Below are 26981 nucleotides of genomic sequence, written 5' to 3'. Positions count from 1 at the left end.
GGCGCCGCGCCCGGCCGGCCCTCGGGAGGGAGGGAGGGAGGCAGGAGGGAGGAGGCGCCTGAGGAGCCGCTCGCGTCCGCGGTGGTGGCCGAGCCGAGCCGAGCCGAGCCGAGCCGGAGCCAGCCGAGCCGGGCCGCAGGCATGGAGACCCGCTACAACCTCAAGAGCCCGGGTGAGGAGCGAGCGAGCGGACGAGCCGGGCGGGACGCGGCGCCGGGTCCGGCCGAGGGAGCCGCCGGCTTCCGAGGCGCCCGGGCCGGCGTCGCGCTGCTACTCGAGCCCGCGGCTTGCGCGGGGGCTGCAGGCCCCGTGGCCGCGCCGGGCAGGGCCTGCGGGTCGCGGGTCCGGGTCCGGGTCCGGGTCGCGGGTGGCTGGGCAGGGCGGATCCCAGCCCGCTCCTCGCCCAGTCTGTCCGCAGGTGCTCGGGGCCACCGGCCTTCCCCTGGCTGCCCCAGACCCACCGTTCCCCAGCTCTTGCAGGCCGGCTTGCTGGGGTGCTGGGGCGCCCCGAGTTAGCGCTGGAGCTCGGGGCCGGAGGGGTGCAGGAAAGCTGTGGATTAATTCCCGAGCTCGGAGACGGGCTGCCGCAGTCTCGTCCTCGTCCTCGTCCTCGTCCTCCTCGCCCTCCTCCCGGGCTGTTCCGTCCTGGACCCACCCAGGCCGCACTTCCTTTTCTTGGCTCTTAGAGACGCGCGAGGAAAGCCACTTGGCCCTTCGGATCAAGGCCGAGTCCTGCCACGACTGACTGACTCCCTGGGCTCTGTCGAGACCTGGTCTTTATTCGAGCAGCCCCTCAAATACCGCCGAGGCTTGAGCTCCAAGTCAGAACCGAGGGTGTCAGGTTGAGGCATCTCTCGTTTATGCCGCTTTCCCCCCCCACCCCTGCCTCTTCTTCAAAAAGCGGCTTCTTTGGTGGGGAAGGAGGCTGCATTGCAGCTCTTCTTCATTCTTATGCACAGAGAGGACACTTGGAGCCTGGACCCTCCTCTTTTATTTTATTTGATTTTTTGGCTTTTTGGGTCACACCCGGCAGCGCTCAGGGGTTACTCCTGGCTCCACGCTCAGAAATCGCTCCTGACAGGCTCGGGGGACCATATGGGATGCCGGGATTCGAACCACCTTCCTTCTGCATGCAAGGCAAACGCTCTACCTCCATGCTATCTCTATTTGATTCGCCCCTTTCGGATGTGCTCCTGAGTGCCCTGCCAGGGAGCAGGGCGCGGGGTCATTTTGGAACACTCACAACGCACACACTCCGGGAAAACCCGAGGATTTTGATATCATTTACTTGAGTAATGTTGTTAAGCCTAAGGTGAGCAACCTCATAAACTTAATATCAAACTGGCAGAGGCTCTGGAATTAACATGCATTCAATTCAGCTTCAGTGAGTTCATCTCCAATCCCCCTCCCAAGCCAGGTTTTTAAGAATTGGGGCTGGAGAGGCACAGAGACAAAGACAAAAGAAAGAAAAGTGTAATTAAAAAAAAATGGGGGGTCTTGGGGCTAGAAAAATACTATGAGCTCTTGCCTTGCTCATAGCCCACCTGAGTTCAATACCTGGTATTCCAATGGTCCCTGATGCACCGCCAGGAATGAATGCAGAGACAAAATAATCCTTGAACATCGCCAGGGGGCCCAAAAATGAACAAATACATTTTGGGGTCACCCTGCCTGCTGTACTATCACTTTGACCCAGAAAAAATATCCTTAACTCTTCGTTTTTGTTTTGTTTTGGAGGTCATACCCAGAGATACTTGGATCTTATTCCTGGTTCTGCTTTTAGGAAATCACTCCCTGAAGTCAGGGAACCATGTGGGGAATGCCAGGGATTGAACCCAGGTGGGCCGAATGCAAGACAAGCACCTACCCACTATCTTTCCCTTCCTGAACCTTAGTTTTTTTAATTAAAAACATGGCCTCCCCTGTTTGTTGTCATGATGTAGGGTGGCTCTGCCCAGGGGTCACACACTTTTATCAACTGTTGCAGTGCAAGGGGCTCTACAGAGTGCAGTTCCTGGGGCCTCAGTCCACTGCTGTAAGTGACAGCAGGGTTCAAACTTACAACCTCAAGCTTGCAAAGCAGGTTCCTTTTTAGTGCTACTGTTCCTGATCGCTAAGGGAATTTTATGGTTAGCGCAGGTCCAGTGATTAGACTGTTCAGGTTTGTGGCAAATTTAAGTAAAACTAAAACGCTGTAGGGACTGAGGAGATGACTGAAGTATGCAGGCCCTGAGTTTAATACCCAGTACTCCAGGGTTGTCTGGTTATGACTGTAGCCCTGGAGGGCCCTGATGGCCCCCAGCCCTGCTGGGCCCTACCCACACTGTATTAAGATACTGGTCGTTGGATAGTCTGACCTGTTTGAACATGTATTGCCCCTGGTATTCCTAAACATTGTTTGGGGACACCGCCCTTCTCCCTCTGCCCCCCCACCCAAATGGTACAAAATTCCTTAGTGGAATGTCCAGGGAATAGGCAAATGTGAGAGTGCAATTTGGAGTGGAGGACTAAGACAGCTCCAAGAGTTCAGTGTCAGATTTTCTCAATTTTGATAAGTTGTCATAATTGAAATCATAATAAGCTTCTAAACTTTATTGGAATTTTGTACATTTCCAAACTATCTGACCTTCTGTCTGTTGGCTGAGTTTTGATTCGCATGCTTCCAGCTATGTAATGAAGTTAGCACTTCTTTTTTGTTTCATTTCCTCAAATGTGGTGTTAAAGAGAGCTGGGATCCCCACCAAAAACTGCTTTTTGTTATTGTTTGGGTCATTTGGAGTTCACAGAGAAGGGGAATTAGATGAGCTCTGTAATTAATTGAGAGTGCTAGGAGGCATAATGAAAAATGCTTCATTCTCAGTCCTGTGATATTTTTAGAGTAATATATACATGCTTAAAAACACTGCACCAGAGGCTGGAGCAATAACACGTTGGGGAAGGCGTTTGCCTTGCATTCGTCTGACCTAAGTTGGATTCCAGCATCCCATATGGTTCCCCGAGTCTGTTGTGAGTAACTTCTGAGTGCAAAGCCAGGAGTAACCCCTGAGTACTATAGTGTATGCCCCCCCCCAACAAAAAAAAAAACAAACCACAGCACCAATTAAGTGCTTCAACCATCTTTCTCATGCATACACATGCACACATTTTTGCACTGGCACTGGTACACACAGATACATGTACATTAGGCAGTCACTATTGCCACCCAGATTTATTTATTAAAATAAAATTAGGAGGGGCCGGAGAGATAGCACAGCGGCGTTTGCCTTGCAGGCAACCGATGCAGGACCTAAGGTGGTTGGTTCAAATCCTGGCATCCCATATGGTCCCCCGTGCCTGCCAGGAGCTATTTTTGAGCAGATAGTCAGGAGTAACCCCTGAGCACAGCCCGGTGTGGCCCCAAAACCAACCCCCCCAAATAAATAAAATTAGGGCCTAAGAGATAACAGAAAGGGCTGAGCTCCTGCTTTGCATGTGGGAAGCCTGGGTTCAATCCCTTTGCTACATAGATTCCCCCAAATACCACCTGGAATGACCCCTGGCACAGGGTCCCTGAGCACCATCAAACCTAAAAATAAATGTACAGGAACACTAAACAAAAATTGATGTGATCACCTCAGAAACTGAATTTTTTTTTCAATTGTTTCCTGATAGCTGTGGATAAAGTTCAAAGTAAACTTGCCCTGCAGGTCTCCTCATAAGTTGACCATTTGCCTTTCCCACAGCCTCGTCTCTTTTCACTCTTCTTTTTTTTTTTTTTTTTTTTTTTTGAGTCACACTCAGCTGTGCTCTGGGATTACTCCTGGTTCTGCACTCAGAAATAACTCCTGGCAGGCTCAGAGGACCATATGGAATGCTGGGATTCGAACCACTATCTGCTCTGGACAGGTGTGTGCGAGGCAAATGCCCTACTGCTGTGCTATTTCTCCAGCCCTCTTTTCACTCTTATGTTACTTTGCAATTTTTATTTATCCTTTCCCCTGAGTCCGGTGGAAGTAGCTTCTCTCGTCATATTCCTTGATCCCTGTTAGAATCTGTGCTTAGACTCCTTCTCCATTTTGTTTTGTTTTATGGACAAACCTACTTGTGCTCTGGGCTTCTGGGCTTCTGGCTCTGTGCTCAGGAATCACTCCTAGTGGACCTTGGGAACCATATTGGGTGCTGGGTTGGTTGCTTAACAAGGCAAATGCCCACCTGCTGTAGTATCTCATGCCTCTTTAAGTTAATTTAATTTTGTCCCATGCCTCTTTAATCCTTCCAAAACGCCTTGTTTTTCAAGATTCTTTCAAGTTCCTTCTTGTCCAGATTAAGGTAGTGCCTATTATTTGTTCATACTTGGTCAATATTTGTCTTGTACTTTTTTTGGTAGAGGGACATTTGGGCTACTCCCTGTGGTGTTTGGGATTTTTCCCTCAGGAGAACAGAGGATGGAATTGGGCTTGGCCACATTCAGGACTAGTTTATTACCCTCTGTGCTCTCTATTCTGGAATTGTTTGCTTCTTTCTTACTGAAAACTTTTTTTTTTTTTTTTTTTTTTTTTTTGGTTTTTGGGCCACACCCGTTTGACGCTCAGGGGTTACTCCTGGCTATGTGCTCAGAAATCGCCCCTGGCTTGGGTGGACCATATGGGACGCCGGGGGATCGAACCGAGGTCCTTCCTTGGCTAGCGCTTGCAAGGCAGACACCTTACCTCCAGCGCCACCTACCCGGCCCCATCTTACTGAAAACTTTTTGAAGGGAAAGAAGCATATTTGTCATATTTTCCTGTTATTGTTGCTCAGTCCTTAAATAGATATCACTATGGCCGAGAAAATGGGTGGCTTAAAAAACTGTGTTGATCCCCAACACCCATGGTCCCCTGAACACTGCCAGGTGTAGCTCTTAAGCACCATTAGGCGTGTGCCTCCCCTATCCCAACAATAAAAAAGTAGATACAATATATATATATATATATATATATATATATATATATCTATTTTTTTTTTTTTTTTTTTTTTTTTTTTTTTTTTTGGTTTTTGGTTTTTGGTTTTTGGGCCACACCTGGCGGTGCTCAGGGGTTACTCCTGGCTGTCTGCTCAGAAATAGCTCCTGGCAGGCACGGGGGACCATATGGGACACCGGGATTCGAACCAACCACCTTTGGTCCTGGATCGACTGCTTGCAAGGCAAACACCGCTGTGCGATCTCTCCAGGTCCAAAAAGTAGATACTATTAAATGGGCTTCTTTATAGGGTCTTTCTGGGCAGAAACATTGACCTTTAAATATTTGGTTTAATATGAATGCCTTTACCTGTGGAAATAGAAGAGGCAGTTTGCTAATTTGAAATTGTGTTTATGTCCATATATCCACCTCTCGTCCAAACATGTAAGATATAAACGATGCAATATTTACTTCCCAAGGTTAGTAGTTGCGTGAGAGAAAGCAACCTGTAAAAAGATTCCTATAGGTCAGGGGTCTCAAACTCAATTTACCTGGGGGCCGCAGGAGGCAAAGTTGGGGTGATCCTTGAATGCAAAGTCAGTAGTAAGCCTTGAACATTGGGGTGTGTGACCCAAACAACTAAAACAAAACAAAACAAAAAAGATTTCTCTAGGGCAGGGCCACAAAATGTTGTACGGCCAGCCATGAGTTTGAGACCCCTGCTAGAGGTGAAGCTTTATATCCAAACTGTGATAAAAGCTAGTGTGGCTAGTGAGCTAGCTTAGCTTGAATACCTATATGCTAGAGCCTAGAACCTGAATCCAGAGTGATCAGGTGGGCGTGATAAAAATGGAGAAAAGATAGGTAGGTTTCTTCCAATACTCCTTCCATGCACTTCTTATCTCACGGGGTAGGAGAGTTCCATTGAACAGCCTTGCAAAGAGATAAGAAAGGAGCAGAAGTAGAAAAAGTTAGTTTTTTCTAACCATATGGTGGCAAGGGATGGTAACTTAGTGTGCTCTAGCTCTGATTGCCAGGCAGTAAATTGAAACTTGACTTAAGCATTGATGATTCTCCGTGGGGGCCAAGGTGTCATGCCAGTCACTAATGCTAAAGGCATGGTTTTGAACCGTGAGCATCATCAAGAGAGCCTTTTATTCCAAGCTGTTTCTGACCTCGTAAGAGGAAGCAGAGGGAGGAATAAAAAGGAGATGGAAAATATGTGAAGAAAATGTTTTTTTGTTGTTTGGGGGCCACAACCAGTTAGTTGTGCTCAGTATACACTCCTGGCTCTGAGTTCAGGGATCACTCCTGGCGATGCTTGGGGAGCCCTTTGTAGCTCCAGAGATTGAACAAGGTTAGTCACATACAAGGTAAATGCCTTTAACCTTTATATATTCTCTCTGGTTCCTTTAGTGAAGAAATTATTGGCTCTGCCTTGACAATTATAAACATGAAAGTAGAATAAAATTAAGTGACTTTTTCAAGGTTTTAGAATTCAGTTCAGATGTGGAAGGGACAGCAGGGTTGACCATACTCTTTGGTGCTCAGTGTCTGTTCCTGGCTCAGGAATGACCCCTGGCAATGCTCGAGACCATAGGTGATACAGAGGGTTTGAACCAGTGTCACCGTGTGCATTTTCTGCTGAACTAAGCTGAAACTGAGTGGGGAAAAGGCAGAAAAAATATGATAAGGTTGGGGCCGGAAAGGTGGCCCTAGAGGTAAGGTGTCTGCCTTGCAAGCGCTAGCCAAGGAAAGATCGCAACCTTGTTTTGATCTCCCGGCGTCCCATATGGTTCCCCCCCTAGCCAGAGGCGATTTCTGAGCGCTTAGCCAGGAGTAGCCCCTGAGCATCGAACGTGTGTGGCCCAAAAAAAACAAACAAAAAAAAAAAAGAGAGAAATATGATAAGGTTATAAAGTCACATAAAATTTGACCTGCAGCTTAATCATTATCCATCCAGTCATCTAATGAAAAATGAAGAATCAACCAGGCCTTGGCATCTTTGCCTGCTGATAGTAACCAAAGTAATTGACCTCTCTGAGTTTATTTGTCATAATTTAAATAAGTGATAACTACATGAATGTATTTATTTGTCTTGTGTATGCACACATAATTGAGGGGGGGGGTTGGCCACACCTAGCGCTCCCTGGGGGCTACTCTTGGATCTTTGCTTGGGGGGGACTATTAGATATCTGTGACAAAACCCAAAACTCTTGCATGCAAATCATGAGCTTTCTGGGGCCAGAGTGATTTTATTTTTTGTACTGTTTTGTTCAGAGGGCTATTTTCATCTTAGTATTGTGGGGGACCATACAGAAAGATTGAACTTGAGACTCCTTTATGCAGAGCATGCAGACAAGCCTGATGTTTTCATTCTAGGCTCCAAAGAGGCATGCTTGAATGTGGCTTGAAACCAGAAATTTTCGGTCCTTATTACATGGGCCTCTTAGAATGGGTAGAAGAGGGATAAGGATCTGAAGAGTCCCTTTCATATTATCTTCTACCATTACAGCTGTTAATTGTATATTTGGGATTTTTCATTAAGTTTCCCCTTGACAATGGGTTTTATCTTCTAGTCCAATAAGTTTGAAAACCATTGCCTTTACATCCTTGGAAAGAGATTTATTGGAGAAAGAGTAAAGCTCCTTTAGTGGTTTGGTGCTTATTGTGTGCGAAGCCCTAAGAAGACTGTGATGAGGTAGTTTAGCAGGAAAGACAGGAATTAAATAATTAGAAATTAAGTGAGCTTTGTATAAAATGAAATTCAGAGTATTCTGACAGATGGCTAGGAGATTCAATATTCTCTCTATAAATGTGGCTTCTAAACTTTATTAACTATAGAGTAACTAACTACCTTTTCTAGTCTAAAAACCTTGATTGAAAGGAAATTTTATGTAGAACCCCAGCTCACACTGATGTGTTTCATTTTATCTGTTGGGAGGTTGCTTCTCTGTTGGAAAGCCTTGTAGCCTTCCAACCTATGCTTCCACTTATTCCTGTGGGTTTCTTCTACCTGTTTCTGTAGTTACCACAGGGGAAATTCTGTGTCTTTCAGATGCCAGTACCAGATGCCTCCTGCCCCTCCTGGTTTTCCTTCCCTCTATTGTTGTTTCTGGATCACATACACTTGGCCCAAGTGTTATAGAGATCCCAAAGAGCTCTGAGAGCACTGGGGCCTCTGGGATACTCTGCTGTCCTCACCTACTTTGCTTCTGTCTGTTCTCAGGTCTGATTACTGACCAGCTCCTAATAGATACTGAATTGTACTGAGTTGATCTTCAGAGTTTGATTTTTCTTTCCTGCAGCAGAATCCTGAAATTTTTTAGCACTTAGAATTTGAGGTGCTGGGGCCTGAGTGATAGGTAGCACAGTAGGTAGGGCACTTAGCTTGTACCATAGCCAGCCCAGATTTATCCCCAGCACCCCACATGGTTCCTTGAATCTGCCAGGAGTGATCCCTGAAAGCTTCCAGGTGTGGTCTTCCCAAGAAGCAACAACAAGAGAATTTGTTGTGTGAGCAGCTGGGATCAAAGGATTGACTTTTGATACCCAGTAGAAAAAGAAACAGTGTAAGGTTATATAGGGTGTAGATTGTGATCAATTGCTGATAGCCACTCATCGTGGAAATAAAAGTCTGTGCCATTAACTGCAGGAGAAGAAGCAAAGAAACTGGAGAAGTGAGCGAAGAAGTGTGCAGTCACCTTGGTGTGCTTGTTGGAGCATGGCTTGTGAGCTAACTTGTAGTTAGACACAATCCTGCAGCATTGTGTCTGGGGGGGGTTGATGTTGATTATAATTCTATACGGTATCAGAATGCTGGCCTTTGTGACTTTTAGAGTTATATTTAATTGAGGAAGTGTGAAATGACTAGAACTTACATATAAAGAGGGAAGTGGATATATAGATATAGATGGGGTGAAGAAAGTTGTGGAGTGAGTGGACCAGAGAATTTTTTTTTTTTTGGTTTTTGGGCCACACCTAGCGTTGCTCAGGGGCTACTCCGGGGCTATCCTGGCTGTCTGCTCAGAAATAGCTCCTGGCAGGCACGGGGGACCTTATGGGACACCGGGATTCGAACCAACCACCTTTGGTCCTGGATCGGTTGCTTGCAAGGCAAACGCCGCTGTGCTCTCTCTCCAGGCCCAAAGAATTATTTTTAAAAGTAATTCATTTTGTGGCTGTGGGGAGTTAATGATCTTTAGGCATAGTCTCGGCAAATTAATTCAAAAGATGAAAGTCCTTCGGGCCAGAGAGATAGTACCTCAGCTAAGGTGCTTGCCTTGTAGGAGGTTGGGGAGCTGACCTGGGTTCTATCCCTGGCATCTCACCTGGAGTAATTCCTAAGCTCAAAGCCAGGAGTTAGCCCTAGCATCATTGGGTGTAGCCAAAAAATTAAACAAAGATAATAAAACAACTCAAAACAAAAATGTAAGTCCCAAGACATGAGGCTTTTAAGGATTTGCTGTGGGGTAGGGAGGATAAGGGTACCTGGAATTGAGCCCAGGCCCTCAAATGTGGGCATGGTTGTCTGTGCTATCAGTTGAGCCACATCCCAAGCCACTAAGAGATGGTGTAGACTTGGATTGCTTGTGCTATGAACTTATCTCCACCATTTAGTAGCTGTGTGTCCTTGGACAAATTATGTAGTGTCTCTTTTTTTTCCTCTGGAAAATGGAGATAAAAATAGTACTTAATTTTGAGCTTTGTTTTGAATGGAATGAGTTAATATTTGACTACTGCCTACATAAGTATCTATTAAATTAAAAGAGTGTCTAGTAAATAAAAGTGTCTTTGTGTCTTTATGAGATGTCTCTGTGTACTTTTATCTTTAACTCTTGTAATGCCTACCTACCATTTTCTTTCCTCCAATTTCCTCCATCTCCCTCTCCAGTTAATGAGTTATTCCCTAATCAAACCATTATCATACATATATGCTCAGTTGAATTAGTACTCTTCACATTTGCAAGAGTTGGGGATGGGGGCGGTAGGATTGGTTGAAATGGAAACTCGCTTTTGGAGGCTGAAGTGACTGAGCAATTTTTGCAGACTATTCCTGGGGTTGGCTGCATACAAAACAAGCATCTTAACCACTGTACTAGCTCTTTGAACCTGAAGTTGAAACTCTTGTTTGATTTGTAAGTCTATGCTGATTGTATGGAAAAGCATATTTTAAATGTCCCTCCCTTATGATTTTCATTTTAGCTGTTAAACGTTTAATGAAAGAGGCGGCAGAATTGAAAGATCCAACAGATCATTACCATGCACAGCCTTTAGAGGTTAGTTTCTATCTCTAGCTTTTACATATGAATTTTAATTTAAACAAATTCCTTAATGTTGCTTTTTATACTTTAGTCATTATAGATGTATTTGATAAGAGTTTGTTATATTTCCGTTCCTATGTCATTAGCCTCTTGGAATCAGTCATTTAGAAGAAACAGATTCCAATCTATAAAACGGATCTCAGATGCTAACTTGGTTTTCAGTGTTGAATATGAGGGAAGGGAAGTGGAGAGATCCCAGATTATTTAAAATTTGGAAGACCAACAGGCTGGAGCGGTGGTGCAAGCGGTAGGGTGTTTGTCTTGCCCTCGCTAACCCAGGACAGACCACGGTTCTATCCCCTGACATCCCATATGGTCCCCCAAGCCAAGAGCGATTTCTGAGTGCATAGCCAGGAGTAACCCCTGAGCATCACCAGGTGTGGCCCAAAAAGAAAAAAAAAATTGGAAGACCAAACTTTTAGATACACATTTTCTCCTACTCTAAGTTTTTGTTTTTGGGTCAAACCTGGTGGCACTCAGTAATTACTCCTGGCTCTGTGCTCAGAAGTCACTCCTGGCAGGTTCGGGGGGGACCTTATGGAATGCTGGGATTCGAACTGGGGTCCATCCTGTTTTGGCCGCATGCAAGGTAAATGCCTTATCGCTGTACTATCGCTTTGGCCCCATACTCTAGGCTTTTTGTACAAATATCTTTTTAGCCTTCTCTGTAAAAAGGGAGGTGGTTTAAAACTTTTATGTTAATAGTAAGAATAGTGGTGATATATTTGTAAGAATTTTGCAAAGTACTCAGCAACTATATGATAATACAGTAGTAATATGTCTGTTAATTCTATCTAGCATGTTAGTCATTTGTAAGTGCTTAGATACCCATGAGGGTGATTTTTGAGTTTTTAATCCAAATTAAATTTAATGGTATTACTATTAATATTTAAAGATTAATTTATAACTTAATTATATTTATGCCATGAACAGGTAGCAATACTCGGATTTTTTTGATCACATTTATTTTAAATAGACTGGCTATGAACACTAGATAATGTATCTTTTGTTTATAGCTTTTATTCTTTTTTTAAAATTTATAACTTTTATTTTATTTTATTTTGATTTTTGGGTCACACCCGGCAGCACTCAGGGGTTACTTCTGGCTCTGTGCTCAGAAATTGCTCCTGTAAGGCACAAGGGACCATATAGGACGCTGGGAGATTGAACCACAGTTCGTCCTAGGTCAGCCACATGCAAGGCAAATGCCCTACGACTTGAGCCACCGCTCCGGCCCATAACTTTCATTCTTAAGACATTTGTGCTTTAATGCCAGAACCAGTGTATAAGGCATTCCCTTGCACCTGACTGACTTGCGTATGATCCCTTGAGCACCATCAGGAATGATTCCTGAGTGCATATCCAGGAGTAGCCCATGAGCATCAGCGGGTATGGCTCAAAAGAAAAGAAAAATTTTAATTTGTGTGTTGGAAATTGTTCTATAATCTAGTAGTCACTGATAAAATAGATTGAAAAAACTTTTTAATGTTGATTTTTGCTGGTTATTGTTTTTGTTCAGGATAACCTTTTTGAATGGCACTTCACAGTGAGAGGGCCCCCAGATTCTGATTTTGATGGAGGAGTTTATCATGGCCGAATAGTACTTCCACCAGATTATCCCATGAAACCACCAAGCATAATTCTACTAACGGTAAGAATTCTTGACAGTTTTTAATGCTTTAAATCTTTATGTTGCTGCAGAGTATAGTTAGAATACTTATTGTTTTGTCTTTTTTTTTTTAAACAACACACATAAAGAACTCTAAAATTGAGCAGTAACCCTAATCAGAATACTCATTTTCATTGAGAAATAGTGTCATAATATCATTGCTTTGGGGGAACCTGGCTTTGGGCACATATTTCTTTTCCAGTTTTGGGGCTATATCTCAAGGTACTCCTCCCAGTGGTGCTCAGGAGGATAATGTGGTAGACTGAACCCTGTGCTCTTGTGTGCAAAGCATGCACTCCAGCCTCTGGAGCCATTTCCCACCCCCTCCACTTCCTACCACCAAAAATTCTTAGGACATGGAAGCATCTGAGAAGTGCTTTAGAATACAAATGGATTCATGATTATATTTGGGCCGGTGAGGTGGCGCTGTCTGCCTTGCAAGCGCTAGCCAAGGAAAGATCGTGACTGCGGTTTGATCCCCCTCCCTGTGTCCCCCCAAGCCAGGGGCAATTTCTGAGCACTTAGGAGTAACCCCTAAGCATCAAATGGGTGTGGCCCGAAAAACCAAAAAAAAAAAAACAGGAATACAAATGGATTCATGATTCATCAATGGTAGGACTCTAAATTTGTATATGCAAAATGCTAGGCACAGCAGATGGTAACTGCCCAATTAAAGGTAATGTTGGAGGGGGATAGGAATATATTCAGCAGTAGAGGATATTTTTCACAGGGGTGAGCCTCTGAGTTCTAAACCAGGGTTTGTAACTCCACTCAAGGGAGAGTTTGCTTGCTTTTTGACATTGGGCCATTTCTGGCTTTGTCCTCAAGGATCACTCCTGGAGGCCTCAGGGGACCATATGTGATACCAGGGATTGAATTTAGGTAGCTGCCTATAACTCAAGCACCGACTCACTGTACTATCTCTCTTTGGCCCCAAAAGTAATGTGTTTTTTTTTTGTTTTTTTTTTTTTTTGGTGGTGGGGGTCATACCTGGAGGCACTCGGGTTACTCCTGACTCTGCACTCAGAAATCACCCCTGAATACAACATACCTCCTCTAGCTTCTTTTGTTTGTTTGTTTTTTTGGGGGGGTCACACTGGCAGTGCTCAGGGTTTACTCCTGGCTCAGAAATCGCCCCGGCAGGCACAAGGGACCATATGGGATGCCGGGATTCGAACCACCATCCTTCTGCATGAAAGGCAAATGCCTTACCTCCATGCTATTTCTCTGGCCCCTCCTCTAGCTTCTTCTTATGTTCTCTGTTGCTCAGTTTCTTCCACTTTGTGTAGAGTTTTTAAAAATAAGAAATGAGTCCTTAATAACTGATATGTTATTATTATTTATAAAATTAGAACTTCTTTTAATCCCTCTATATTTTATCTCTATACAAAGAAAAATCTTATTTATTTTTGGGTTTTGGGGCCAGATCCTGAGTTGCTCAGGACAACTGGCTTGGTTCTTGGGATGCTTGGTGCTTGGCAGTGTTCAGGGACTGTGCAGTGACAGGAATTAAATCCAGGCTTCCAGCATGTATACCCCTGTACACCCAGCTGATTGGATTCTCTGTAGTCCTATAAGAAAACCAAAGATCCATTTTTTTTTCTTTTTTTTTTTTTTCCTTTTTGTTTTGGGCCACACCTGGCAGTGCTCAGGGGTTACTCCTGCCTCTGTGCTCAGGAATTACTCCTGGTGGGCTCAGAGATCATTTGGATGCCAAGAATAAATTCCAGATTGGCCATGTGCAAGGCAAATGCCCTATCTGCTGTTGGGAGTCACTTCTTATTTTGTTGTCCAGGAGAAGCTTCTGGGGGAAGAGGGTTAGCTGAGATGATAGCTAATATACTGATAAGTATGAATATTTTGCTAGTTAACCAAAGGTGTAGAACAGTGGCTGAGGATCAACCTTGCCTTCTTTTTTTTTTTTTTTTTTTATTTTTTTTTATTTTATTTATTTATTTTTTTATGGTTTTTGGGTCACACCCGGCAGTGCTCAGGGGTTATTCCTGGCTCCAGGCTCAGAAATTGCCCCTGGCAGGCACAGGGGACCATATGGGACGCTGGGATTCGAACCGATGACCTCTTGCATGAAAGGCAAACGCCTTACCTCCATGCTATCTCTCCAGCCCCGAACCTTGCCTTCTTGATTTAAAAATTTACTGATTCATTTTTCTCTTTTGAAATGTCTTTTCTAATCCTTATTTACAAATGATTTTTTACAGATATCATATTTTGTGGGTGCAACAGAAATTCTCAAATTCTCTGCATATGAACTAAAGAAATAATAGTACAGGGTTTGAGGTGCTTGCTTTGCACACAGCTGACCCCGGTTCAGTTCCCAGCATTTCTTATGGTTCCCTGAACACAACCAGGAGTAATCCCTGAGCACTGAAGTATGTGGCCCCAACCCACCCCTTACTACCTTCTGTCCCTGAAAAAGAAACCAAAAAGAAGTGTTTTCAGGTATCACCTTTGTGAATTTAGGTGCCAGAAGTGTAGACTCTCTTTTGACATCTGCACATATCTATTTCTCTCTGCCTGTTCTTCTGCAGAGACACCAGTTCTACATCCAGAAACATGTCATTAGTGTTGACTTTTTCCTGGGAGAGCATAGCTGGTAGTGTATAGGTCATCAGTACAGTAATAGACATCAAACTCAGGCCTCCCAGCTCCAAAACATGCACTCTGGACCCTTTCTCATATTTCCTCTTATGTTCCTAGCTTATTAAGTCATGTGCTTTTGAAAAATCTCTCCTGTCTCAGCCTTTCTCTCTTTTTTTCTCACTAGTACCTATCACTGGGTGATATAAAATGGCTGGATTGTATCCTAGCCTTTATCTTTCATGAAACCTAGCACTTTATTGGGCTTAGAAGAGGAAGCATCAGGACATCTTTGTGTATTAACTACTTGGATTATTTTGTACAATTCTGTTTAAAATGATGCTACAACTTATAGAAATGGTTTTTAGAGGGTCAGAGATATGGTACAGTGGGAAGGGTGCTTGCCTTGTACGTGGCTGACCCAGGACTGACCTAGGTTCAATCACCGGTATCCTATATGGTCTCCCGATCCTACCAAGAGTGACTTCTGAGTGCAGAGCCAGGATTAAACCCTGAGTACTGCCTGGTATGGTGCAAAAGCAAAGCAAAACAAACAAAAGGCTTCTAGTACTTGTTGAAATCAATACATATTTGTGGACTGTCTATAACAGGATAAAAATGTGTATCCCCCTTGAAATTCTGTTTCTTGTTTGTTTTGAGTGCTTAAGTGCTGCTCTAGGTGTGGTGTGGTTCTCAGAGATCACTCTTAGGAGTGTTGGACAAACTGGGCAGAGACCATGAGGTTCTGACGATTTAACCCCAGTCTCCTGCATGCAAAGCTTGCACTTCAACGCAGGAGACTATCTCCCTGTCCAAGATTTATATTATTTTATAATTCTTTTTAAGACATGAAGTATATTTATAATTATAAAGTGTCAAACATTAAGCTTATATATTTAAACAATTTTAATGCCTTATTTATTCCTAAGCCTAACGGACGATTTGAAGTAGGGAAGAAAATCTGTTTAAGCATCTCAGGACACCATCCTGAAACTTGGCAGCCTTCATGGAGTAGTGAGTATGAACTGAAAGTGAATATAAATCTCATAGAACATTAATTATGAATTATAAAATATAACTCTTGATATCGAAGCTTTTGGGGGTAAATAAATGAGTACTATTTAATAAATAATAAAAATATTTTTCTTCTCTGGTATTTTGCTATAATTTTAATTCAACCCTGATCTTATTTCTTCAGAGAAAATGGTCTATTTCCTCTTTCCAAATTAAATCTGTGCTTTTTATTTAATCTGTTTTGAACGGGGGTTTAAGCCATACTTGTTGGCACTCAGAGTCTGCTCCTGGGTGATTCCCTCCATAAGCAGTGCTGGGATAAAACCATATGGGATGGGCCACATTCAGGGCAAGCACCTTTATTCCTGTACTTTCTCTCCAGCCCTGCATGTATCTTTTGCAAAGCAACCTAGATTGATGTCTGCTTTTATTTCAGTAAGAACGGCTCTGTTAGCCATCATTGGTTTTATGCCAACCAAAGGAGAGGGAGCCATAGGTTCTCTAGATTATACACCTGAGGAAAGAAGAGCACTTGCCAAAAAGTAAGTTTTGCATTTCATTCTTTGTGGGATGATGGGATTTGTCTGTCTCTATGTCAGTCAACACCCACATTGCTTCTCATTGGATGTTATTTTATGAATGCAGCACCTGCGATTGGTAGTGAAACCAGATGGTCCCACCTTCTAGGTATGATATTTTTCCTTAGATAAAAGGCAAGAATAGAAGAGGAGGGCTCTCTTTCATTCTATCCTTTTATCTATGGAAAATGTCACATCTAGAATTCTTCAGTAACCAGTTTCATTGAGTGTCTAAAGAACTATTTTGTTGGGCCGGGAAGGTGGCGCTAGAGGTAAGGTGTCTGCCTTGCAAGCGCTAGCATAGGACTGCGGTTCAATCCCCCTGGCGTCCTATATGGTCCCCTGTGCCTGCCAGGACCAATTTCTGAGCGCATAGCCAGGAGTAACCCCTGAGCGTCACTGGGTATGACCCAAAAACCAAAAAAAATACTATTTTGTTTTGTTTTGTTTTGTTTTTGGACCACACCCAGTGGCACTCAGGTGTTACTTCTGGCTCTGTGCTCAGAAATCGTTCAAGGCAGGCTCGAGGGACCATATGGGATGCCGGGATTCGAACCAATGACCTTCTGCATGAAAGGCAAATGCCTTACCTCCATGCTATCTCTCCAGACCCTCATATATGGCTTTTTTAAAACTTTATTTGTGGGAGGGGGCGGGCAGAGACGGACGGTGATGGTACTGGGTCTACTACTTTCTCTCTGCTTTGGGGTTGCTCCTTGTGGTGCTCTGGTGACTACACTGTGCCAAGGATCAAATGGTTAGCTGCAAGCAAGGAAAGCACTGTTTTCTTTACCATTTTTATTAAGGTACCATGATTTACGGTGCTGCTAATGATACATTTATGTATACGTTGTCCCAATACCATACCTACCACCGCACCTATCATCAAAGTGCCCACTTCTGTTCACTGATGTCCCAAGGACCTTTTTTATTCCCCAGCCCCATCTGCAGTAAGCTTAGTCAACAGACAGTTTCTCCAGTTCTGAAGACCATTTGACCATTTGTTATTCCCTTAATATGTTTTTTTCATGTCCCACACAGGAGAGAGCTTTATTTATTGTTGTGGAAGTGATGACAACATTACATGCATAGATAAATAAAGCTAAACTCCTGAAATCTCACAGAATTATAAATCAGTTTTTTGTTTTCTTTTGTTTTTGTTTTTGTGGTTTTTGGGTCACACCCGGCAGTGCTCAGGGATTATTCCTGGCTCCAGGCTCAGAAATTGTTCCTGGCAGGCACGGGGGACCATATGGGATGCCAGGATTCGAACCGATGACCTCCTGCATGAAAGGCAAACACCTTACCTCCATGCTATCTCTCCGGCCCTATAAATCAGTTTTAAGTTGATAAAAGATTAAAAAATTTGGGGGAGTCCACATTCACAGTGCTCTGTCAGGGTTTGGAGTTGGAATTGGGCCAGCCACATGTAAGGCAAAATCACTTTACCCATTGTACTAAAATGTTTTTGCAAACTATTTTTACGTACCTATTGAAAAATTAATAGTCTGAATAATTTTCTGCTTAAGATATTTTTAATCTACATAAAATAGATAAATCTTATAACTATCCAGTTTTATAAGAGTAAGGAAAGAGTAGCTTTAATTATATCTGAAATAGGGGCCAGAGCAATGGCACAAGTGGTAGAGCATTTGCCTTACACATGGCTGACCCAGGACGGACCGCGGTTCGATCCCCTGGCATCCCATATGGTCCCCCAGGCCAGGAGTGATTTCTGAGAGCATAGACAGGAGTAACCCTAAGCAACACTGGGTATGGCCCACAAACAAACAAACAAACTATATCTGAAATAGAGGGGATAACAAAAATGGGAATTAAATCTATCTAATTGACAGGTTTATCTTATTAAATCTTAAAATAATGGGTTTTTGTTTGCTTTTTGTTTTGTTTTTGCTTTTTGGGCCACACTCTACAGCACTCAGGGTTTACTCCTGGCTCTGCTCTAAGAAATCACTCCTGGATTTTTGGCCAGATAGATATCATGGAGGTAGGGTGTTTGCCTTATATGCAGAAGGACGATGATTCAAATCCCGGCATCCCATATGGTCCTCTGAGCCTGCCAGGAGCGAATTCTGAGCGTAGAGCCAGGAGTAACCCTTGAACGCTGCTGGGTGTGACCCAAAAACCAAAATAAAAAAAAAATCATTCCTGGCAGGATGCGGGACCATATGGGATGTCAGGGATTGAACTCAGATTGGCCATCTACAAAGCATAAATGCCCTACCTGCTGTGCTATCTCTCTGGCCTCTGAACATTACATTTCATAGGCTGAATTTTCCATGAGTTCTCTCTAGTCTTTCAAGTTGTTCTAGAACTTGTATAGGATTAGTGAAATATATTTTTTCCCTTGGAAAAACTTTCTTATGGTTGTTTTTGATTTCTTTACTCTATTTCATGTATGTTTTTGCTTATATGATTATATGAGCTTTATAATGTACTTTTCTTACAGCTTTAACATGGACTTGTTACATGCAATTTTGAGGATAATATAGTAGATGATTTACATTTTTCCCCACCATTTTTTGCCTCCTCCCTAGATGATTTACATTTTTGTCATTCTATTGATCCGTTGGTTTTGTTCAGCTAGGATATTGAAATAAAATGGAATATAAACACAGAATTTTGGATGAAGGGCTACCTAGCAGTGCTCACAGGCTATTCAAGCAGCTCAGTGCATGGGGGTAGGAGGTGGTTATGCTAGCAGTGTTCTTTGGAGCTAGGGATAAAATTTCTCTGTCCCAATAATTTATTTAAAGTTTAGGTTTTAAAAATTAAGTTATTGGGGCTGGAGAGATAGCATGGAGGTAGGGTGTTTGCCTTGCATACAGAAGGACGGTGGTTTGAATCTCGCATCCCATATGGTCCCCCGAGCCTGCCAGGAGTGATTTCTGAGCATAGAGCCAAGAGTAATACTTAAGCATTACCGGGTGTGACCCCAAAACCAAAAAAAAATATTAAGATATTGTTGCTATAAACATTTATTACACTAAATTACCTTTTATATGTCTTAGAATTATAATTATTGTGATAACTGTCCAGTTTACATCTAGATGAATCATTCAGTTCTCTTAAATTTTATCATTCAGTTTTTGAATATCTTGAACCAACATTTAAGTACTTGATTTTATCCACCAAAACTTATTTTCTAACAGATCACAAGATTTCTGTTGCGAGGGGTGTGGTTCTACAATGAAGGACGTCTTGTTGCCTTTAAAATCTGGAAGTGATTCAAGCCAGGCTGACCAAGAAGCCAAGGAACTAGCTAGACAGATCAGTTTTAAGGTACTCTTAATTTCTAAATAAAGTCTAGTTCAGTATTCATTTTGCTTACAACCAAATTTTGGATAGAAAATAAAGTAATATAATTTTACTACAATAGATTACTACAAATATTTTTTACTAAAAATTAACATAAAATTACTAACACATGACACCATAATGATTAAAAGCTGAACTCTGGTGAATCAAGATGGTGGCCCCTGTGGATCTGGAGTCGAGGAAGGCCTTTGCAAAATTTCAGGCCAGTTATTGACACTCAGCAGAGATGAAGCTAGCAGACATATAGATTGAACAGCTAAACAGAACTTTATGCACATCTCACAGATACAGAAATATGACTAGTAGAGTATATGAAGGTGTAGGAAGAATGTTTAGCAATCCAAAGAAGTAATTTTCAATCAGCCTTTGGAGAAACAGAAAATCATAGAACTGGGATGGTAGAAATCCTGCCTGGTGTGGAACATTGAAGGAAGCCAAGGATATTTGGGAGGTACTGATGGTGAGAACTTTGCAGTAGGAAGCTTGTGGGAAGCTTTTCCTTCTGACTTCTCATCATTGTGAGGGTGCAGGGACAATACCTTCTGCTCTCAAGGCTGTTTAATCTGGATGCCTGGTAACTCCACTTTGATCTGATCACCCAGAGCTCCTTCAGATCTCAGCCTTGTACATTTTATCCTGGCTCTGCTTGACAAGCCTTCCACCCTGGGGGGTGAATCCTGAACTATGAGAGTGGGGCACTCTGCTCAAGTGTATAATGAGCCATTCTGTATTCTGGTCCCACCACTAAAGAACACATGCCCCATTAAAAAGGAAATAAGCTTAGGGTCCAGAGTCATAGTGTAGTGGAGAGGGCTCTTGCTTTACACATAGCTGACCCATGTTCAATCTCCGGCATCCCATATAGTCCCCGTATCCCCACCATGAGTAGTTCTAGAGTACAGAGCCAAAGGTAAACCCTGAACATCACTGTGTATGGCCAAAAAATAGCTTGGTTTCTGGTATACAATGTCAGATTAAAAATACCCAGTGTGGAGGCCGGATAGGTGGCGCTAAACGTAAGGTGTCTGCCTTGCAAGCACTAACCAAGGAAAGGACCACGGTTTGATTCCCCCAGCGTCCCATATGGTCCCCCCAAGCCAGGGGCAATTTCTGAGTGCTTATCCAGGAGTAATCTCTGAGCATCAAACGGTTGTGCCCAAAAAACCAAAAAACAAACAAACAAAAAAAAACCAGTTTTGATAGGTTTTTGCAAAAAACTGATATTTTTGTTTGTTTGTTTGTTTTGTTTTTGGGTCACATCCGGCATCACTCAGGGGTTACCCCTGGCTCTATGCTCAGAAATCGCTCCTGGCAGGCTCGGGACCATATGGGACGCCGGGATTCGAACCGATGACCTTCTGCATGAAAGGCAAATGCCTTACCCTCCATGCTCTCTCTCCGGCCCCCAAAACTGATACTATTATTCAGCGGCTAGTAATTGGGTTGAATAAAAATAGTTTTTTCAGGGGCCAGAGTGGTGGCGTGAGCCATAAAGTGCCTGCCTTGTGCATGCTGGATCATGGTTTGATCCCTGGTGTCCCATATGGTCCCTCAAGCCAGGAGCGATTTCTGAGCACATAGCCAGGAGTAACCCTTGAGCGTCACTGGGTGTGGCCCAAAAACCAATAATAATAATGATGATGATGATGATGATGATGATGATGATGATGATGATGATGATGATGATGATGATGATGGGGCCGGAGAGATAGCATGGAGGTAAGGCGTTTGCTTTTCATGCAGAAGGTCATCGGTTTGAATCCCGGCATCCCATATGGTCTCCTGAGCCTGCCAGGCGAGATTTCTGAGCATGAAGCCAGGAGTAACCCAGAGCACTGCCGGGTGTGACCCAAAAACCAAAAAATAAATAAATAAAAATAAAATAAATTTGTTTTTTGCTAATTAGAGCGATATTGGATATATTACTTAACTGCTTCATGCTTTTTTTCCATTTGTAAATAACAGTAAGTCTTAATCATGTAAGAATCTTAGGAGGAGGGGATCTTATATTGGAGGCATTTTTCTTGCACTCAGTCAACCTCACTTCAATCACTGGCATGGCATATTTTTCTTTGACCACAGTCAGGAGATATCCCTGGGTACAAGCCAGGAGCACAAGCAGATGTACTCCAAACTCCCACCTCACCCTCTTATCCCCCAAATGAATCTTATGAGGAGAACTGGAAAGATAGTACGGGGGGACGGGGGTTTAAGTACTTATCTCGCCTAAAGCCAACCCTAGTTTGGTCCCCACCAGCACTAAGAACAACCCCCAAGCAAAGCCAGAAGTAACTGCTGAGCACCACTAAGTATTACTCTCTTTTCCCCCAAAAAAAGTTTATGAGGATTAAGTGAATTTTTATTTAAATTATTACATTTAGAACTGTCCCTGTTCCATATTATTTTTTAAGCATTATTATGAAAAATGTAGGACAGCAGTAAGAAGGCAATAGCAATTATGCAGCTTCCTATGTTCAGGCAGCATCTTCTATTAATATTTTAGTGTGTCTCACATAGTGTGTCTTTCCTGCATGTTTTATATAGTCATATTAGCTCCATAAAAATGCCAACTTGCATTAAACAATATGCTACTTACTCTCTTTTTTGGTGGGGAGCATACCTAGCAGTCCTCAGAGTTACTCCGGTTAATTGTTGAGAGATCATTTGGGATGCTGGGGATTGTATCTGGGTCAGCCAAGTGCAAGGCAAATGTTTACCTTCTGAGCTATCTCTTCAGCTCTTTTTTACTCTCTTCTATATCCTGTCTGCCTTCCAAGTCTAGTTTAGGGGGTAAATTTCCCCTTTGTGTTATATATGTAATATATATTTATATGTGTATAAGTATTATATAATACATATAAATATATTTATATGTAGCTAAAATACACACATATATTGCCTGGACAAGAAGGTGTTATAAATGTTGGTTACTCTCTCCCTCTGAAAATTAACATTATATTCAAATTGCTCTTCTAAAATCTTATCAAACATATAGTATATATATATTCATATTGGGATCTGCACAGGCATTCTACAATTAAATGCACTACTGTTTCCTCAGCAAGTCTGGGAATATTTTAACTAATGTGAAGAAAGATTTAATAGTTTTATATATCGAGTTGCCTGAAAATTGTATTTTAGAGAAATTTTAAAGAGCTTTAGTTTTTAGAAAATTATGGATTGTGAACTGTGGACTTTAATTTTGTCTTTCAAGTTTGAAAACAAGGACTATTCGTGCCTTTTCCTATCATACTTAGCATAGTGTTGGATATATTAATGCTTAACTAACTGAGGATTTTGATACTGAAGTGACAGTTAAAATCCTAGAGGACCAGGGCGGTGGTGCAAGCAGTAGGGTGTCTGCCTTGCATGTGCTAACCTAGGACAGACCATGGTTCGATCCCCTGGTGTCCCATATGGTCCCCCAAGCCAGGAGCGATTTCTGAGTGCATAACCAGGAGTAACCCTTGAGCTTCACCAGGTGTGACCCAAAAACCAAACCAAAACAAAACAAAAAGTGCTAAATAAAGGGAATTCAGTGTTAGGTTATGGAATACACTGTGTGCTTCCTCTCGTAACTGCTGTTGGCTTTATCTTTTTTATTAGGCAGAAGTTAATTCATCTGGAAAGACAATGGCTGAGTCAGACATAAATCACTCTTTTCCAATAAATGACTTACAGGATGATATGGCAACAACATTTCAAGGTTCTGAAGCCAGTACATCGGTATGACTCTTATTTATTGGGTTTGGTCCCACACTTAGCAGTGCTCAAGAGTTACTCCTGGCTCTGCACTTAAGAAATTACTTCTGGCAGGCCCAGGGATATTATATGGGATACTAGGGATCAAACCTTGGTCGGCTCTGTGCAACACAAACACCCTACCTGCTGTGCTATTGATTCAGCCCCTGACTCTTGTTTTTTATATGGACCTCTGTAATTGTTATTTGTAGTAGGAGGAGAGAATTCCTAGATAAAATATTGGAATAGTTTGTTTCTTCTTACAGTTAGATTCTAGCTCATCTCTTCCTCTAGTAAATTTTATTATCCTAGGCAAGTTATTCACTTTGATGCTTTGTGAGCCTTGAATGCGGTGAACCAGGACCATTTCCCAGATGTACACAGCCAAGTGGGCCATATGGTTGGCTGCTGATGCTTGGCACTGCATAATGACTCAGTAGTTCTGGTGCCTCCAGGGCTACATTTGATAGTGACGGGGGTTTGTGGCAGGTGCCATATGGATTGAAGTCTAGTCCTTCCACATTCAAGGCATGTGCCCCTGACTTCTGGTCCCTGATAATTTTTATATTCTATTATCTTTCCAGAATTAAATAAAGACATGGGGGGCCGGGTAGGTGGCGCTGGAGGTAAGGTGCCTGCCTTGCAAGCGCTAGCCAAGGAAGGATCGCGGTTCGATCCCCCGGCGTCCCATATGGTCCCCCCAAGCCAGGGGCGATTTCTGAGCACATAGCCAGGAGTAACCCCTGAGCGTCAAACGGGTGTGGCCCAAAAACAAAAACCAAAAAAAAAAAAAAAAAATGAAAAAAAAAAAAAAATAAAGACATGGAACCAAAGATTAGCCTTAGGCCTTCTTTGTCTAATACAGTAGCCAAATAGTTTGTATATTACTCAAAATAAATAAAATATTCAATTTCTCAGTCACACTGGCCACATTTTAGTCTATTCAAGTAATCACTAGTGACTATCATATTGGACAGCACGTACTTTGAACATTATCATCATCAAAGATAGCTCTATTGCATGTGTTATGTAGGTTATTCTTAGTCAAAAAATAAGTGTATGTTATTGCTAGACTTTCTGCTTCAATATTGGATACTTAGGTTATTAGAGAGATTGAGTAAATGTAACTGGAAGGTCTAGTGAGATAGCTCAGAGGTCTGGAGTATGAGCTTTGCATGCAGTTTTGATACCCACCTCCCATAGTACCACAAAGTCTCCTTATTATGCCCAGGAGTGACACCTTCTTTGGAAGTGCTGCTCAGTATAACCCCCAAAATAAAAAAAATTTTTCTTCCCCCAATAAAATAAAAAAAAAACATATATATACACATATATATATTATATGACTAGGTCATTGCTAACTCAGATTATGAAGAAAACATTAGCTTTCCTTTTTTCTATATTTAGAAGATGGACTTTTGGAAAGTTCTTTTTGGTAACTGACTATTGGATTGAGTAGGTATATATCTTTTATTTTCCAGTGTCAATTTGTAGAGGATTTTGAAGGGCCTGGGCAATGGAAATGGAAGCTGGGAAAAAGCAAATTTGCCCTTTATTTGGGAATAATGCCTTATAAAGTAGAGCTGAATAATCTTTTTTTTTTTTTTTTGGTGGTTTTTGGGTCACACCCGGCAGTGCTCAGGGGTTATTTCTGGCTCCAGGCTCAGAAATTGCTCCTGGCAGGCACAGGGGACCATATGGGGCGCCGGGATTCGAACCGATGACCTCCTGCATGAAAGGCAAACGCCTTACCTCCATGCTACCTCTCCGGCCCCAGAGCTGAATAATCTTGGGTGACCCTCCTAATCAGAGAGAGAGACAGAGAGCAGTAGGCTGAAGAAAGCAGGAATAGGATGTGATAAAAGAAGCTTTTAGAAGACTGGAGATGGGTTATATAAGACAACAGTTTATGCTGAGAGTTGACATGATCATTCTGTGAAGCACAGAAGTAAATGCATGCATTTTGGTCAGTTTATGCTTTTTCTTTTTTTGGGGGGTGGTGAGGTTTGGGTCATGCTCGGGTTACTCCTGGCTCTGTGCTCAGAAATCAATCCTGGCAGGCTCGGACCCCATCTTTCAAGTGTCTTTGCCTCTAGAATTCTAGTTATTTCTTTTGGAGGTTCTTTCCAAGCACCATATTAAGTGCCAGGGATTGAACTTGGGTCCTGTCTTGCAAGGTGTTTGTTCCAGTCCTTTGAGGGTATGTGTGCACACACTGGGGATTAAACCCTGGACCTCATATGTGAGGCAGGTGCTCTTCTCTCAGGGCCATATTCCCAGCCTGACAATCTTTATTTTGACATAGTAGGACAGTTTCCTAATATCTGTGATATATTTAAATCTATACTTAATGTATTTTATTTATTTATTTTTATTGTTGGGGCCATACCTGGTGAGGTGACTCAGGGGTTACTCCTGGCTATGCACTCAGAAATCACTCCTGACTTGAGGGACCATATGGCACGCCAGGGGATTGAACCGTGGTTCGTCCTGGGTCGGCCGTGTGCAAGGCAAACACCCTACTGCTGTGCCATCGCTCCAGCCCCTTTTTTTGTTTGTTTGTTTGTTTGTTTTTGGGCCATACCCAGTGATGCTCAGGGGTTACTCCTGGCTATGTGCTCAAAAATCGCTCCTGGTTTGGGGGACTATATGAGATGAGCCAGGTTTGTCCTGAGTCAGCCACATGCAATGCAAACACCCTCTGCTGTGCTATTGCTCCGGCCCCTGTACTTAATCTATTTTAAATCCAGGTCAAGTTTTCCTGTTATATATTTATTTTCATTTGTACTTTTCTTTGTAATTACTGTGCTATGTCTCAGAATGTAAGTTCCTTCAGGTCAGGCCTCTCTATATCCCTGGTGCCCAGCATTTTGACTTTTAATAAAGTGATCAATATTTATTTGTCAACCAATAGATAAATTGCAATTTCAGACATTACTAATAATAGAGAAGTTGTTTATGAAATTAGATCTCACAAATCAGTTTTTATAGTATTTTTTATTCAATTTTAATATATTAAAATCAAAATAATTTTCAATAGATAAAAAGGATAAAGGTGACAGATAAATAGTTCTGAGTAAACACTTAAGCTACAAATAGTCTGTTGCAAGTTAAGCTTTTAAGTTCCTTTGTAAATTTTTGACTTTGAGTTTGGTTATACTGTGTGATCACTAAGGAAATAACTGAAAGTTGGCTTTAGGTGAGAGAAATACTTTAATATGGAGAGCAGTGTGAATTTATGGAATTGTTCGCCGTCAGATCCCAACTAAGCTGTGTTTTTTTTTAACCTTGAGTGGGCGAGAGATTTCCAAAAATCTCTAAACTGGGGATAATAGCAGACCATCTGGTGCTTTTGTGTGAAGGTATTTTAGTTATTTTGAAGTGAGAACTTCATCTGTATTTAAGGAAATAGAAATTGCTTTGAACTAAATTTCTTACAATTTTCCAGTATGGAGTCCAGAACCCCTCAGGAGAATCTCTCCAACAAGCTGCCCAGCCTGGAGCTAAGAATACGTCTCTGAGTCCTCGACAGCGCCGGGCCCAGCGACAGAGTCAGAGAAGGGTGTCTGCTTCTCCAGATGTGATCCCGGGTCAGCAGCCAAGAGAGAACCGCACTGATCATGGTGGCTCAGCTGTACTGATCGTCATCTTGACTTTAGCACTGGCTGCTCTTATATTCCGACGGATATATCTGGCCAATGAGTACATATTTGACTTTGAGTTATAATATTGTTTTGTGTCTTGAGAGCTGTGACTCAACTGCTTCATTAAACATTCTGCATTGGGTGTAATCTGAGAA

The 26981-nt window shown here is 42.5% G+C and overlaps 2 protein-coding genes across 3 annotated transcripts in view; one reads left to right on the top strand and one right to left on the bottom strand.

The window, feature by feature from the left end:
* The first annotated feature begins 122 nt into the window (after positions 1-122).
* Positions 123-26981, top strand: UBE2J1 (ubiquitin conjugating enzyme E2 J1). Of its 2 annotated transcripts, XM_049772268.1 has the most exons (8): positions 123-172; positions 10125-10198; positions 11763-11894; positions 15440-15524; positions 15961-16066; positions 19276-19405; positions 23048-23167; positions 26631-26981. In XM_049772268.1, the coding sequence occupies exons 1-8, from the start codon at positions 142-144 to the stop codon at positions 26907-26909; spliced, it is 957 nt and encodes a 318-aa protein (XP_049628225.1). In that variant the 5' UTR covers positions 123-141; the 3' UTR covers positions 26910-26981. The 2 variants fall into 2 exon arrangements, with proteins under 2 accessions (XP_049628225.1, XP_049628226.1); XM_049772269.1 differs by lacking the exon at positions 23048-23167.
* The window catches only part of PM20D2 (peptidase M20 domain containing 2), a 189671-nt gene continuing 166436 nt past the window's right edge, over positions 3747-26981 (bottom strand). Inside the window, exon 8 of the mRNA XM_049772249.1 lies at positions 3747-3775. The gene's annotated coding sequence lies outside the window, so the exon portion shown is untranslated. The remainder of the gene's footprint in view (positions 3776-26981) is intronic.

Source organism: Suncus etruscus, chromosome 4 (genome assembly GCF_024139225.1).
Source record: "Suncus etruscus isolate mSunEtr1 chromosome 4, mSunEtr1.pri.cur, whole genome shotgun sequence".
NCBI classification, from domain to species: Eukaryota; Metazoa; Chordata; class Mammalia; order Eulipotyphla; family Soricidae; genus Suncus; species Suncus etruscus.
The sequence above is the reverse complement of the archived record's forward strand: the minus strand, read 5'-3'. Positions and strand labels throughout refer to the sequence as shown.

Bases quoted from the DNA above. Each gene is read 5' to 3' on its own strand.
- UBE2J1 (XM_049772268.1), top strand. From the start codon at position 142: ATGGAGACCCGCTACAACCTCAAGAGCCCGG. The intron at 10,199-11,762 runs GTTAGTTTCTAT...GTTTTTGTTCAG, and splicing joins ACCATGCACAGCCTTTAGAG to GATAACCTTTTTGAATGGCA. The intron at 19,406-23,047 runs GTACTCTTAATT...CTTTTTTATTAG, and splicing joins CTAGACAGATCAGTTTTAAG to GCAGAAGTTAATTCATCTGG.